Source organism: Microcebus murinus, chromosome 21 (genome assembly GCF_040939455.1).
Source record: "Microcebus murinus isolate Inina chromosome 21, M.murinus_Inina_mat1.0, whole genome shotgun sequence".
In the NCBI taxonomy this organism is placed as follows: Eukaryota; Metazoa; Chordata; class Mammalia; order Primates; family Cheirogaleidae; genus Microcebus; species Microcebus murinus.
Window position 1 is genome coordinate 36,144,741 of NC_134124.1, and position 16,401 is coordinate 36,161,141.

Here is a 16,401-nt window from a genome sequence, read left to right on the forward strand (position 1 = left end):
CAGGTCCCACCCCAGAACTTCTGGGTCAGAATATGCATTTTCCCAAGATCCCCAGGTGATACTTCTGCATATTCGACCTTGAGAAACACTGACATAACTGGCTGCCCTCAACTAAAGAATGGTATCACTAATGCTTCAGAGGAGGAAAGGAACTGGCTGCCCCTATCTAGCTACACCTATTAGCTTCAGGGAGAGAATAGTTCCAAGTTACGAGGGCTGTTCAGAAAGTATCCAGCCACTGTTAATACAACAAGAACAGTTACATGGCTGGATACTTTCTGGATAGCCTGTGTGTATCTACTAGTCTTTGCCACCATTAAATCATGTGTTGTGCACAGGAGTGGCATATAGGCAGAGGACAAAGGTCACCCTTCACAGACCTGGGGTCTAAAATTCAGTTGAAGCTTCAGAGTAAGTGTACCAAATGATTTTATTATAAAACTTAAACCATTTATTGACCATTCTAAAAAACACCACCATAAGAATAAAGTAAACACAGCCCAGATCACTAGCCCTTGCAGAACAGGAAGAAGCCCTGGACAGAGAGCCTGCAACTGTTTTTCCTCACACCCAGAGTCTGAGCTTCCTCACATATTCTAGGGTTCCAAGTTTTGTCACCTCTTATAAGGGAAAGGAAACTGACTAGAAGATTTGTATACAAGAAGGTCACAACTTTAAAGCTATCTGATGGTAGTGGCTTGTACATTATAGTTTGCAACACTGAGAACAAAATCAAATAAGCATTGTCAAATACCTACTCCAAGCTACCCTACTGTCATTGTTCTTTGAAATTATCTTTGGGACTGATTATGTTCTTTCACCATAGCTTGTTTATCCCAGAGCACAAACCCTAAAGTCCATGCACAGTCTCCATGTTCAAATGTAAAAGTCTGTTTCAGGACAACCTCAGAGGGTGCTGTAGTGTTTCTCTCTGTAGTGTCTACTGGTATCACACCCTTGGAGAGGCTGGTCAAATGGCAGCACAGTGAGAGGGCAACACAGTCAACTTCCCCAATGCCAAACTTGCTCAGTCAATCTGGACACTGCCCACAGTCAAAGCCGAAATCTTGACATCATTGATGACCTTGGACCTATCTTCCAGCTGTACTCTTACGTATATGAATCCACTTCATCACCATTGATTAAATGGCACTTTCAAAACGTGTCAGGCATATTCTAAAAAGAAAAGATAATCATATCAAATAAACAATCAAAAAAGATAATCATATCAAAATGCTACTTTCTGATACTTTTATGTTGCTAAAGGAATTTACAATTAAACCAGAAAGACTTAAAATGAATGTTTTACATGCCATAATGGACTCGAGGTCCTCTCCCAAGAGGTGCAAAAAGACCATCCCTCTCCTGAATGCCTCACATGAGCCCAACGTGAGTCCAACACTCTCTTCCACTGTTAACTCACTGATCCTTGAAACACCCAGTCAATTCACCTCACTTACCGATTTACTAGGAATAAAAAGCATCTCAAGGAAGCTTAAGAGAACATTAATAGCAGAATGAAGGGATAAGGCACACCCCAATGGCCACCAACAATGGCTAAACATGCACTGTAACTTCACCATTGCTCATGTTTACTAATGTTTCCCAAAACCTGCATAAAGCATTTTTGTGCATCTATAGCTGTTTAAATTAAAAAAAGAAAGAGTCCTCATAACAGAAGAATCCCAAGATAACTGACAGGGGTAAACAAACCCCTTCTAAGTACATGGAAACCCAGCAGAACTCAAAGCAGACCCTGAATCCCATGTAGGATACCACTTTAGAATGCACTGCTTGATTCTATATTATAATTGCAAACCCAAGTTAACTCATGTCCCGGGGAGAGACTCATTTAAACAACTGAAAAAAAAAAAAAAAACCTAAGACTTTCATTTGAATTTCCCTCGTGTACACCATCATCCCAGTTGGTTTCTAATGAAGCACCTATGCATAGCTTACATGTTTGGCTCTGGTGGCACAGAAAAGCATACATTTCCTGATACAGGAAAATGCTGATTAGTTCTCAGCAAAAACAAATCTTAATAGGAGGTGAAATGCATCTGTAGGCAATACTTTCTGAATAACCCCAAGTCACAGCCTACCCCCTTCCTATCCATTTTACACACCTACAAGCCAGAGATGGTTCTCTTGTACAAAGATGGGATACTGGACCTTAGGAAGTGTCCTGGGACGGAGCTGCAGCGTCCTGGCCTTCAGGCTCTGGAGGGGGTGCTGGCACAGCTGCTTTTTTCTGGGCGGCCAGGAACTCATGAATTGCTCGTTCTATTTGCGGCCTGAAGATGTGGTTTAGTTTTGGATCCACCACCTGAGAAATAATCCTGTCTACTCCAGCTTCCAACATGCCTGACCTTGTGGAGACAAACAGATCATTCTGTTATTTAGTTCCTCTGGGATTCATCTTTAGCCCCAACAAGCATCATGTGGGAGGCCAATAAATGTCCACCCGGCCAAAGCTATAGCCTTTAAGGGAGTTCTTTCAGAGGGCAATCCACTTACTACACAGAATTCAAACTATTGTATTTTTATTTCTGAGGCGCAATCCACAACCAGCAGCTATCTTTTATTTCTAATTTAGTCTCATCCACTACCACCTCAGCCTTGTACAAGGGAACCAAACAAAACTAAGCAGACTGCCCCAAAGACAAAGAACAAGTGACAACATAGCAACAAAGAATCTGATGTGTGTAGAGCTGAAAACCTTAACCAATACTGTCAAAGCCATTGAGCATTGAATCTGACTCCATTTCCTTCAATATTTTTTTTTGGTTTTTTTGAGACAGAGTCTCACTCTGTTGCCTGGGCTAGAGTGCCATGGCATCAGCCTAGCTCACAGCAACCTCAAACTCCTGGGCTCATGCAATCCTCTGTCTCAGCCTCCCAAGTAGCTGGGACTACAGGCATGTACCACCATGCCCGGCTAATTTTTTCTACATATTTTTAGTTGGCCAATTAATTTCTTTCTATTGATTTCTTTTAGTAGAGATAGAGTCTCGCTCTTGCTCAGTCTGGTCTCAAACTCCTGAGCAAAAAGAATCTGCCTGCCTTGGCCTCCCAGAGTGTTAGGATTACAGGCGTGAGCCACCAAACCTGGCCCATTTCCTTCTCTTAATACCCAAAGCAGAAATAGCCTCCAGCTGCAACCTGGTTACCAATTCTTAAACCTTACACAAGGCACGTCAGTCAGGGTTGAGAATGTTTACATCACCAGCAACTCAACACAGCCTTTAGCCGTGGCTGGCCCATTACCTATAACATATAATAAGCAAGTTGGAATCAAACAAGGAAACAGACAAGAAACAAACTGGTTCTAAGCTTGTATAGGACTAACTTACACCCTTAAATCCTTTTTGAAGTAATGGAAAAATCAGTCAAGGTTAACAATGTCTGTATTCCAACACTTAGGGCAGGGTAATGAGAAAGATTATGGTGACGGGAAACAAATCACATTTGAAGAGTTTAGAAAACAGCCCATACAGGTTCAAACTCAAGTGCTCTTCTCAGAAGGATTAAAATACCCAAAGACCATCACAAGCCTGAGGGTAGGTTTTACCTATTTTCTTTTGGACTTGAGAAGTCTCAGGCTATTTAAGCTTTTGCTTGGGTAAAAATGGGTCAGGCAGTAACTGGGCAAATGGTCTGTCAGGGCACAGCAAAGGAAATGAATGGGCAAACGTACATAGTGACAAGAAAGACAAGAAACAGGCCCTGAACTGCAGATGCTGATTAGTGAATAAAGTGTTTCTTGGATTCCATGGTAACTAGCAGCTTACTGGCAGGGAGACTAGCTGGAAACGGCACCATCAGAGCACTGAAGGGCACACTTTCAGGCAGACCATGCCCTGGACAGTATCTGCCCTTAAAGGCGAGCATTGGGAAACACAGCAAGGTCAGCATCAGGCTACGGGTCAGTTAGAAAGAAAAGCCACCTCTTAGTTACAAGCCAATACCTTTCCAACGTCACCAAACCACTTCCTGAGTCAGATTCACAGGGGTCTTTATTGGATGCAAAAGCCTGGTATTATGCAATGTTGTGCCCCCCCCAAAATTCCTATGTTGAAATCCAATCCTCAATGTGATGCTATGTGGAGGCAGCACCTTTGGGAGGTGATTAGGTCATGAGTGTGGGGCCTTCACGAATGGAATCTGTGTCATAAAAGGGACCTCAGAAAGTTAGCTAGTTCCTTCCTCCATGTGAGAAGAACAAGCAGTTGGCAGGCTGCAGCCTGGAAGAGGGCCCTCACCTGAACCCAACGATGCTGGCACCTGTTCTCAGACTCCTAGCCTCAAGGACTGTGGAAAGTAAGCGCATGGCACTTTGTTAGAGCAGCCCCAACTGACTAAGACACCTGATCAGGGAAAACAAAGTACCAAGAAAGTATAGCTCACTTTCCTGGAGATTTTAAAATTGTTTGAGTAGAACGTGGAATCTTGTCAGGAGCCTAAAATAGAAGATGAAATGAATAAATATAATGTAATTAAAGTACTTATTATTCATAGTTCTGTTCTCTAGTAAAGTCTGATTTCTTGTTAAGCCCTCCAGGCTGCAGCACTGGGTTACAGCACCCAGGCCTAAGCAGCCAGGCCAATGTACTGAAGGCCTCAGTGTCTCCTGTCGGGAGTGCACTCCAGGGGCAAAAAGCAAGTCTTCATGTCAAAGCTCCAGCAGAGTCTGCCTCAAATTCAAAATGTAGCACTGGGAGAAATGTCCCAGTATTAAAGCCAAATTCATATTTTCAGGTTAAATACATTCTAAATCTAATCAAAAAGCATGACATGCATACCTCTAGAATAACATCAACACTCATTATGGAAATTAATATCATAGTGACAGCCTTTATAACACCAATGGCAGCTTTCCTTATATTTCAAAATATTCAAGGTTTTGATTTACTCTCTTAACATGCTGGCCAATCCTTTAGAAGGTAGGGTAAAACAAGTTTATCTAATTTGTTACTTCAGCTGTAAAATGGACTTTCTGTGAGGATGAGTGCCAGACATGTAATAAACAGTTGCTCAGTAAGGGCCAGCTACTGTCTGATTCAAGAATGACAAGGTACTGGGCATCTTCTGATATTATGCTTCTTCCCTAATGCTCAGCCATAGTTAAAGTGCTGACTTGTTAGTAACAAAAACCTTTTTCAACTTTTAAAAACTTTTAAATTTTTTTCATACCTTAGGTTTAAGAAAGAAAAAAAAAAACTTTTAAATTTTGAAATCACCATAGATTCACAGGAAGTTGCAAAGAAATGTACAAGGAGCTCCATGTACCCTTCACACAGCCACCCCTAATGTCAGCACCCTGTATAACTATAGCACAATGTCAAAACCAGGAAAATGACACTGGTACAATCCAGACCTTATTTAGATTTCAGTTATATGTGCACTAGTATGTGCACACGTGAAGCTCCACACAACTTTTATCACATGAATTGTTTCATGTAAGCACTAAGACAATCGAGATACTTAACTATACTTATCACAAGTTTTCCCCCGCTACCATTTTCAAGTCAACTCACACCCTCCTCCCATCCCTAAGCAATCACTAATCTGTTCTCCATCTCTATAACTGTTAGCTCATGAATGTCAAGACCAGATTCCACAACCCACCTCCACTTTTGTGCCTAGTGACACTGAAAAGTCACTTGGATAAGCTATCAATAGTACCTTTATTAATTAAGGTTCAGTTTGTTACAGTGAAGGATGATGCTTTAATAAGACTATGCTTTCCTGAAAGCTGCCACTACACTGCAGAGGGGTAGCCATGGTGGACTCAAAGAATTTACTTAACTCACATTCACTGGTGAGAATAAAGATCCAAATACTGATATCTTGGGTGTAAAACTCACATGTATGTTCAGACTACACTGAAACTTCAAAGAGCAGGGAACATGTCTCAAATTTGGAGTATCTTTCAATGTACCCACTAGAAATGTGCAACACGGGAGGCGTACGCAGGCTGGATAAACGAATTTTAATTGAGTGCTTTGCTTACTTTGACCTTAATTTTAATAAAAGAGCAGACTACTGCAATTCCAAAGTGATATCTGATATAAGGTACCATCAACCTTGACTAAACAGTGACTCAGCCTTCTTGTGCATCATTCTTGTGATTACTGCCTTTTCAAAAGCTCTAAATTCTGCTTACTTACTGAACCACACTCTGCCTCAGACCATTTCGCAACTGGTTTTTGTTCATTGTAGGATTCCATTCCTGCTTGTCCAGATGTGTTGACACAAAATTATCCACTTTCTGCCTCAGGTTTTGGTAAGCTGGCTAGAATGTTAACAAAAGGAGGCAAGATCAGAAGTTATATGCACCAAAATTTTGGAACACATTCAGAACACTGCTTCTCATAGAAATGTGTTATTTTCAAGTATAAATACATTTCCATTTTAACTCTGAAGATCCCTGTGCTGCATGGTAGTCATAAATTAATTGCCAACATGAGCACCCATTTTATGGGGGGAACAATGCCAGATGCTTGACTTACACATTATTCCATTTACTGTACAAGTAACTATGAGAGAGATCCTATTAGTGTTCTCCTGTCCCCATTTTAGAGTTCAGAATTTTAGGCTTAGAAAAAACAAACAACTTGCCCATGTGGCTAAAATGTAGCAAAGCCAAGGTTAGACCTAGGCTGTTTCTGAATCAAAGGAACTGGCTTCTAGCCCTGGCTCTATTACTTACTGACTTTCAACAAGTCACCCAACTTCTCAGTCTGTTATCTCCATCTGTAACACTGAAATATTACTGCTCTGCTTACCTCGCAGGGGTGCTCTCAGCAACAAACAAGGGCCAAAAAAGGGCTCAGGTAAGCCCCTTGCCTTGAAACAAAGAAAGGGCCACCCAAGAATGCAGACCGAAATCAAAGCCTATGGAACACTGAAAGGCCGTGGGGAAGCAACAAGTCAGTCCAAGAGGGCTGAGAGGCACTTATTGGTCTCAAATGTTCTAGACCCAACTAGGATCAGGCGAATAACATCAGAAAGTAACTCAGTGAACCCAACGCAGCATAAATGTTCTGAGCCTCTAAGACAGGCGTCCTAAAAGCTACGGCCCGCAGGCCACATGCAGGTGTTTTCGCCTGTTTGTTTTTTTACTTCAAAATAAGATATGTGCAGTGTGCATAGGATTTGTTCATAGTTTTTTTTTAAACTATAGTCTGGCCCTCCAACAGTCTGAGGGACAGTGAACTGGCCCCGTTTAAAAAGTTTGAGGACCCCTGCTCTAAGACCTTTGGTGCTATCAGTTGCTATTCTCCAAACAGGTGTCACAGTATGGACTGCTGTTCAGCACACTGCAGTCCTCTCCCCCTCCCTCCATGGGCAGAGGATACTTCCCACCCCAGTGACATTGAGTTTGGCAATGTGATTTTCTCCGACCAGTGGAGTGTTAGTGACAAGAGGCCCTAAATGTGGCTGTGCTACCTGGTTTGGTTCTTGTGCTCTGGTGATCCTCTTTGAGGGCATGTTGTAGGTAGCCCATACCCCTAGGGCGGGCACATGTGCAGTCGGCCTAACACCAACCCACATTTGGACCCAAGTGCAGGCAACCTGCAGCCTACAGCCCAGTAACCCAGCTGAAGCCTATCTAGATCAGCTGAACTTTGGTTGACCTACAGACCCATCAACATGAGAACAAATGCTCATACGCCACTGAGATGTGGTTTGTTATGCAGCATTACTATTGCAAAGTTTCCTAAGAGTCACTGAGATGAAATTGACAAAGGAGCCATCAGGCCTCAACTCCATGAGTGGACCTCTTCCAAAAGGCCACGAGCAGACTCACAAACAGACTCTCCACTAAACCCGGAGAGAGGGCGGGAGGGAGATGGGTGAGGAGGAATAAAATTCACATATACCATGTACCATCCGCCTAGTAACTCCTTCCTGGTAACTGTCTTCCCCTCTTTACAACAGCAGGACAGAGGGTGCCGTGTTCTCCTGGCCACAGGGTGAGTGCCTGAGCCATGCATGCTAAGTCCATGCAGACATTCCCTGAGATTTTCTGAACTAGAGCTGACAGTCTCTTTCTAGAGAAGAAGCTGTAAGATGTAATCAAGAGATACTAGTAAGCAAACGGATGACTCCGCTCTGTAGTGCCAGTAAAACATGCAAACAACGGAGATGAAAGACATGGCAACAGACGTGGCAACTAGACTATCTGGTTCTAAATTCATCCCTACCCTTCTGACACAGCTGGTTCACTCAATCCTTCCCTGGATTCCGTAAGACAACAGATTCTCCTCTTTGTTTAAAGGAGTTAGAATCAGATTTACCACTTGTAACCATGAATCCTAATACAATATCTTCTACCACTCAAAATAACTCACCTGGTTTGAGATGACAGAAACTGTATACTAAAAAATGGACAAAGGACAGTGAACATCACCTTCACAAACCCAGAAGACAGAAAATAATCCCTTCAGTTCGAGAAGTCAAAAGACCTAGTGTGCCTCCCCTAACATCTCACTGTACTATCTGCCCTTCGGCCTATTCACGATCAGTTTGTTCTATTTATTTGGTTTTGAATACACTACAAAGTAAATAACAAATATCTGTTCCACTTCTCCTAAATACTTCAGTAATCTGGGATAGGATCCAAGAATGTGCATTTCTAGAAAGTTCCCAGATGCTAATGTTGCTAATCCAAGGACTATACTTTGAGAACCACAGGGCTAAGGCAACAAAAGGTCTCAGGTAAGATATGCCTGAAAAACACACCATCTTCAAGAATTAAAACAACCTGACAACTACCAGAAAGAACAGCTAAGGAGCTACACATGGGAAAGGCTCTAACCACTCTCCCTCAATAGCTGTTCAATACCCCTTATCCTTGGGGAATACGTTCTAAGACCCCCAGTGGATGCCTAAAACCCTAGTACCAGACCCTCTACATGCATTTTTCCCCATTTTCACAATTTTGTGGATAGAAGATTCGTTCTTACTGTAGATCTTAGCAACCTCAGCTGAAGTTTTTTCTTTCCTTATTAAGTTGAAAATTTTCACCTTTTTGCTTAAAGGAAGCACTTTAACGCTTCTCTTTGGCATATCTCAATGGACAGAATCACTACTCTGCGCTTTGTGGCCAGTGTGAAGTAAAATAAGGGTGACTTGAACACAAGCACCTTGATACTGTGACAGCTGGGTAACTGAAGCCTAGGAAAGCAAAACCACAGATAAGGGGGAACTACTGCTTTGTTTGTTTTTGTTTTAAAATCAGAGGTATTGATTAAGCCAGACAAAACCTAATGGAATGTAAGAAATACGAATGGAGAACTTGTCATGGGAAAGGTAAAGGGTCTGTCAGTATCTACCTGAGATTCTTAAAAAAAAATTACTTTGTTTCAGGGACAGCACTCCTAGAGTAGAAGCTTTGAAGATGGAACAGTGACTTCCTAGTTCCTGTAACCACATAGCTTGGCAATTATAGGCCAGTAAGTGTGCAATGAATAAATAGACTAGGTCTTGCCCTATCTTAAGATCTACTCTTAACTTCACAATTTTACTGTGAGGTAAGTAAAAGATTTCCACAACGGGTTCTGGGAGGAGAAATCACTACCCCGAAAAAGTCCAGGAGTAACAGAGCCTCCTAACCCTACAATCTTAGTCTTGTTAGAGGAGTCTCAAAAAGGGAGACAATTTCAGCACTTAACACAGATTACTTCAATGAATCCAAATAACCTTGACATGTAGGTCAAGCAAACTAGCATTTTACTGGGGGGACTGGGCTAAGGCATTAGGATCTAAAATAGGCGCCGAATCTCGTTTAATCAATGATGGAGTACAAAATAAGGGTGCTGTTTCTAAAACAGTTTGTCTTAATCCAACTGCGTACTGGGTTAGAGAAAAGGAACAGCTATAATATGCTGATGACTGTGTATTCAAACCATTCTGTTTATCGTCAGCTCCTTAGTGGCGAATAGAGAATGGGTGGAAATTTTAAAGCATTCTTGCTTACCTACCTGTTTTTCTCCATTGTCCTTAACACACTGCGGTTTATTTGTTATTAAGGGGCTTAAAGGAGTGCCACTTGGGAAAGACAGGGTCTAGGCTCTAAAATCTGTACCGAATCCCCAAGTTTAGAGAAGTGACTGGGCTACAATCACAACTAGTAAGCGCCTAGGCAGGGACCCAAACCCACGTGTGCATCACTCAGAAAGCTCTCTGTACCTCCCCAAGCGGTGTAATGCTTCATTGCTGAGATTTTTAAACTATCTTTTGTTTTGCGCTCAGCTTTGGAAAATCAAACAGCAACCTCAGCGGCCTCAGGCACAGCTCTGCTCCCCTCGGCCAGGCGGCCTCAGCTACCTTGGTGTCCACGTCGGCCAGGCAGTCCCGGCGGAAGCTGTCAAACAGGCCCCGGCTCTTGAGCTGCTCCACGATGAGAGCGATGAGCTGCGGGTCGCCAGGCGGCAGCGAGGCCGGGTTGATGGGGCCGCCGCTCCCGCCGGCCCCAGTCGCGCCAGTCGCCGCCCCGGCCGAGGCCTGGCCCGCTCCGCCGCCGCCCACCGCGCCGGCTCCCCCGCCGCCGCCGTCCGCCATGGCTGCGCCCGGGGCCCGCGAGGGACACCGAACGCGGCTTCTTCTCCGCGACGGAGGGCCTGGGTGGGGAGAAGGGGGCGGAGGAGGAGGCGGAGGACCCCAAGGAGGCAATGGCGGCGGAGACGGAGGTGGCGGCGGCGGAGACGGAGGTGGCGGCGGCGGAGGCGGAGGTGGCGGCGGCAGAGAAAGCAGGCTCTGAGGTAGCCGAGACGAGGATACAGGCGGCAGAAACCGCCTGCTCGATTCCTGGCGCGCTGCAGATGGCGTCACCTTTGACCTTTGCATTGTGGGGCAGGGAGTTTTCTGCAGCCATCTCCGGCTTTCTTAATATAGAGGCCTGGCCGAATAAAACTACAACTCCCGGCAGGCATCGGGCCCATTTGTCTTGGGTTCGCGGAGCAGCATGGGAGTTGTAGGCACAAGGCCCCGTGACGGTTGCAACCTTGGCAGGCCTTACCCGCCCACTCCCTGCAGCCCGCCCACTCCCTGCAGCCCTCCCACTAAATCAGCAAGTCCCAATTGTGACTGATTATAAGAATCTCCTGGGGAGCTGATTAAAAGAATAGAGTACCAGGCCTATCTCTTAAAGATTTTGATTCAATATTAATGGGTCGGGGCCTAGGCATATGCCTTTAGCATAAACTCCACGTCCTCCTTCAACAATATGATCTGGGAATTTGGGAAAACAATGAACTAGTTAAATTTTCATGATTCAAAAATTTGCGTCTTTCCCCCCTTTTTGATTTTAATAGCAATGCATACTCATTTTAGAAAACTGGAAAATAAGAGAAAAGTGTGAAGAAGGAAATAAAAGTCCCTTTAAGTCTCTGTGTGTGGATTTCCTCCCAAATATCAAATATTGTCAATAATAAACCAATAATGAGTAATTGGAATATGCCAGGCCTCGTGCGATGTACTTTACACACACTACTTCACAACAATCTGAAAGGCAGGTACATACTACCGAGACCATTTTCTTACAGACACAGAAATGGAGGCACAAGAGAGTTTATTACACCGGTAACATACCTGGAGGCAGAAAAGTAGGATTTGAATCCAGGTTTCTGAAATCCAAATCTTGTATATTTAACCTCAGGTATAGTACATCTTGAGAGCTAGCTGGTATCATACAATAGGTAAAGCTTTATATCCTGATTTTTTAAATAATTACAATTCACCATTGGAACCCCATGGTTGCCACAATTATCCTTTCTCCCTTTTATCTGTTTGCCCATTATTAGCTCAACTCCTCTCCCAGCCCTGGCAATTATGTCTGCTGTTGTTATTTCTTCATTTTAAATAAGCAATGGAGGGCTATAAATAATAAATTCTGCAATATCCTTGGCTCCTGGGAAGATGCAGAATAGGCAGATATCCAGGATGCTCTCCATGTGATGTTTATGACTCAGAAGAGTTTAAATTAGCCCTCAAAATATTCAGGTGTTAGATTGTACTCATCCTTTATCGTCAGCTCAATCATCCTCTATGGTTGAATTAATGACAAACATTCCTAATAGCTCAGCATCCTTGAGATTACCTAATGTCTATTCTTATTAGTTGACCCCACAATGATCACTCACCTTTAGCCCCAGGAGAAGCCCACTTCAAGCTGCCTTGGCCTCAGGTTCATTCTCCTCTAAGCTCCCTGATCACTCTGACTAGCCTCCACTCCATTTTTGGCACAACACACCTTACTCTCTTTTCTCAGGAAAGAATTTTCTGAGGCCCAGACTTAATCTGATCTTTTTTCACTGTTATAGAGTCTCAAGGCCTCATTCTTGTAGCAATTATTATAATTGAAAGTGAGCAATTTATAGGCTACTTGGCCTCCTGTTTCCCCTGCCAGAGTCAAAGGTTTAGATTAGGGACCATGATTTGTTCATCGCTGTGTCTCTAGCTCTTAGCACGATACCTAGCTCAAAGTATATTCCTGTCTGTTTCCTATTGTAGGATGGGGATGTGTGTGTGGGGGGGTCATTCGTAGCCAGAAAAGAGAGTTATAGCAGGAGATTATGGATGAATCTATCATGAGCTAATGGGTAAGTGATCTAGGAGATTGGCAGCAGATGGTTCACACTATGGCAATCTCACTGTCTGTCACAGGAACCCTGTGTCCTGGTCGCTGGGACTCTGAATTGTGAGAAGCTGCTGCACCCTATATCCATGGCCTTGCCTCTGGAATTGAGGCAAGGGGGTAAATGGGGTGGGATGAGGGCCTCAACTATATCCAAAATGTGTTCCGTGTCAAGGGACATGTAATACACAACAATGACCAGCAGGCGACACCATTGCTGTATTAATAATCCAGAGCATTTGGCAACGTCTGTGCAGAATATTGTTTTACTTTGGCCTAGAGGTAGCAATCTCATTTTCAGGTATCCTTTAGGTAACAACCCGTTGTTGCTTCTCGGTGCTAAAACTTGTCTGTAACAAGTTGCCTGAGCCCAGTGGATTACCCATAGGTGCTGTAATGCTTTATGTCAAAGACTACATGAAAAGGTATAACCTCCACAAGCCCAAATCCAGACCCCACAGAAACCAGAAAAGAAATGAGATCTATAGTTTGCCAAGGAGGATATGAAAAAGTAGTCCGATGCATGGGATTTTGGAGATGCAACTGGGAAAGTTGTATCACCTCTATGAACCTTACTTTCCCAAGATGATAGAGAGGACTAAGGGCCAGTTTGGAATCTATTTTAGCACAATTCCTGATCCTTAGCAAACACATGATAACACACCATCGTCGTGAATTTACATTTGGGTCAGGATCTGATTAACCTCTATTTCCCCCACTAGCCTCTAAATTCCACGAAGGCAGGGCTCGTCTGTGGCTTCCATCATCTCGTGCCTAGCACCTAGAATACTGCCCCAAACATCAGGCTCTCCGTGAACATATGACAGGTGAATGGGGAAAAAAATGAGTGAGTGAATGGGAAATTTGCTCTTCTAAAGTATAGAATAAGGCTGTTTAAGACTTTCAATACGCCCTGGACCAAATGTCAGATTATAGTCAATATTCAGAGGAGTCAGGTATTAACACAATCTAGTAATCTGTCCATAATATATGACAAAACTGGACTTCTGAGGCTCGGAGCAGACCCACAGTTTAGAAGACAGTTTGTACGTTGCCTTGGTGACCTTCCAACCTTCTAACCTGAGATCCTGGTCCTTAAGCAAGAACATTCTAGAGCCCTAAGACTGAACCCAGGGCTGCATTTAAACACCACACCCACTTGGAGTAAACTAGTTATTGGTCCTTTTTCTTGTTCATGGGCAGCTCTTTTTCTTCCTGCCTCCATATAGTCACCCAAGGAGACTTGCCAATTCTTAGGCTGGACAGCTGTTCATTTCTTAATTAACAGCATCCAGAGTTCCTTGAGATTGCCTGTCTGTAGTATATTAGCTATATCTGCACCATCTGATCTCTGCTCCTTTTGTTTGCCTGTTTGTTTCTTTCTGATATTTTCCAGCATCTCTAATGACAGACTGGATCCAATACAGACTAAGAAATTAGGGCTTAAATCAGCAGAAGTCCTCAGCACCAATCAACACCACTACCATTTCTCTGACCAAATACACATCTTGTGCAAGATTTCAGGCTGCACGCTATCGCTTCAAGTTATTATTACCAAAGGGTGTCAAGCGAAAGAGGCAACCTGATATAATATACAGAAAAGAGTGAGAAGTTTGGCATCTGGTTTGGGTTTGTATCCAACACCTCTGCTTATCGGTTGCGTGTCCTAGGATAATCCATTAGCAATCTTAGCCTTGGTTTGCACATTTGTAAAATGGAGATAATAATACCTACCATGCAGGGTTGCAATAAAAATTAGAGATAATACATATGCAGATCCTGGCACATACTAGGCCCTCAATAGGTAATAGCTAATAATATGGCCTTGATATAACATCCTAATGTATTCAATTGTGGTGCATTATTGGGCAGGAATCTTGGCTAATGTCTATCTAGAGTTAACACTAATAAATATATTAATATTACTCTGATGGTTTCGATTTTGTGGTGATGTAGGGAACCACTCAGCCAGTCGCTAAACTGGTAGACTCAGTGACTTGGCCAAGTTCACAGTCAAGCCCTGCATGCTGTTGCTGCTGGAGTCTGGGTCCATCCTCTACCTCTGTCTTCACACTTCTACATCTCTGTCCTCCAGTGACACTCCTGATTCCCCCATTTACTTCTAGTTGCCTACTTCATATTGATTTCCCCTTTATTAACAGAACCTAATTTTGTTTGGGGTTGCAAGCATGTCTGGTTAAGGTATACACATCTCTGTATTGCTTTGTCGGTCGGGCTGACCATGAGGCCCAGTTCTGGCCACAAAGAGAGCAGCTGAGAGTTTCTGTGAAAGCTTTGCCTCACTGGTAGAAGCACCCCTCCTTCCTGCTGTAGCATCCCTTCTTCCTGCATGGAGGTACAGCAGTCATGAACCAACACCCTAGGGCTTAGTTGGGCCATGTGACAAGTTCTGGCCAATGAGTTGTGAGCACAAGTGACTTGTGTCACTTCTGGGCCAGGACATTTACATATCAGCCTGATACCCTCCAGAGCTCTCTTTCCATCTGCCATGGTAACCAGGAAAATTTGAGACAATGACTGATCTATCACCCTGGGCTGCAAAGTGAGAAGAATGTGGACCAGAGGCCCCAGCTGACCCATCATGTATAGGAAGGATGAGTGGGAAATAAAGCTTTTGTTTTACACCACTGACATTTTGGAGTTGTTTGTTATAGCAGCATCACCTAGCATCACCTGACTGACCCGGCCCTGACCACATTCCTCCACTAAATCCATCATGTGGAATGGCCAAATAAATATGAAAGCTAATGAGTGAACTAATGCATGAATGAATTAAACTTCTTCTGTGGGGCCCAGCCCTTCAGATAATTTCTAGGAATGACTTTAAATCAACCTGGTTTACTATGTGTCGCTTTTTAGACACCTTAGGTCAGTCCTCCTTCAACTTTGGTGTTGATCAAAATTCCCTGAGGACCTCATTAAAAAATGTATATGCTCAGTCATCCCCCTAAACCTACGGAATCAATCTCTAGAGATGGGCCATGGCCATCAGCATTTTCAAACAAGTTTTCTAGGGCTGCAGTGCCCAGCCCCCAGGCCACAGGCCAGTGCCAGTCCATGGCTTGTCAGGAACTGGGCCACATAGCAGGAGGACAGCAGGGAGCAGGCGAGCAGCGAAGCTCCATTCCCGTCACTCACAACGCAGCATCATGTGTGACTGTGCTGCTTCTAACATGATGCAAGCATTAATGTGCACCATGTACATACATTCAGGTGTGCTTCGTGCCCTGTGGGGTGCTGACGGGATGAAGTTTAAAGCTGTGGACAAATGTCTTCTTTGTTCTTGCCCATGTCTCTTTGCAGAGAATATGTAAATGTGAGGACTTCAGACCATGAGGACCAGGAGATGGCCCTCCTGACACCCACTGTGACCCTCTCCACCTACCTCCCATGTCCCGATAGGTCCAGGAAAGGCACAGAGAGGCCTGCTCCAGGTGTGTGATGTGGCTCAGGTGTGGCTGGGTGTGGCCGAGGCGCCATTTTTCTGTAGCCAGATCCTGTCCCAGGCAAGCAGAGGTAGCTGAGCTGCTCCACATGGGGAGTCCCTTCCATCACTGAGGGCACAGCTGGCCCCAGAGATTCCTAGAGATTCAGGGGAACAGGATGGGCAGAACAGCAGGTAACACCAGCCAGGGGAGGGGAAATAATATTGATTAAGCACCTACTGCATACCTGACCATGGTTGAGGCTCCTTACCCCCACTGCTGTTAGTTGGGGCAATGGCTCTGCAAGGCAGA

General features: G+C 44.0%; 1 protein-coding gene across 1 annotated transcript; it reads right to left on the minus strand.

The window, feature by feature from the left end:
- Positions 1 to 416: 416 nt before the first annotated feature.
- On the minus strand, positions 417 to 10,826 carry BOD1 (biorientation of chromosomes in cell division 1). The gene is made up of 4 exons (XM_012765512.3): positions 10,336 to 10,826; positions 6,171 to 6,295; positions 2,173 to 2,369; positions 417 to 1,176 (listed from the first exon to the last, which is right to left on the minus strand). Exons 1-3 carry the CDS (start codon positions 10,567 to 10,569, stop codon positions 2,174 to 2,176), a joined length of 555 nt encoding a protein of 184 aa, XP_012620966.1. The 5' UTR covers positions 10,570 to 10,826; the 3' UTR covers positions 417 to 1,176; position 2,173.
- Positions 10,827 to 16,401: the final 5,575 nt, after the last annotated feature.

What these genes read in the sequence shown, in the direction of transcription:
- BOD1 (XM_012765512.3), bottom strand. Translation starts at nt 10,569, where the DNA reads ATGGCGGACGGCGGCGGCGGGGGAGCCGGCGCGGTGGGCGGCGGCGGA. An exon ending in TGGCCGACGTGGACACCAAG is followed by an intron (nt 6,296 to 10,335) that starts GTAGCTGAGGCC and finishes TTAACATTCTAG; the next exon opens with CCAGCTTACCAAAACCTGAG. An exon ending in CTGAGGCAGAGTGTGGTTCA is followed by an intron (nt 2,370 to 6,170) that starts GTAAGTAAGCAG and finishes TGTCTCCACAAG; the next exon opens with GTCAGGCATGTTGGAAGCTG.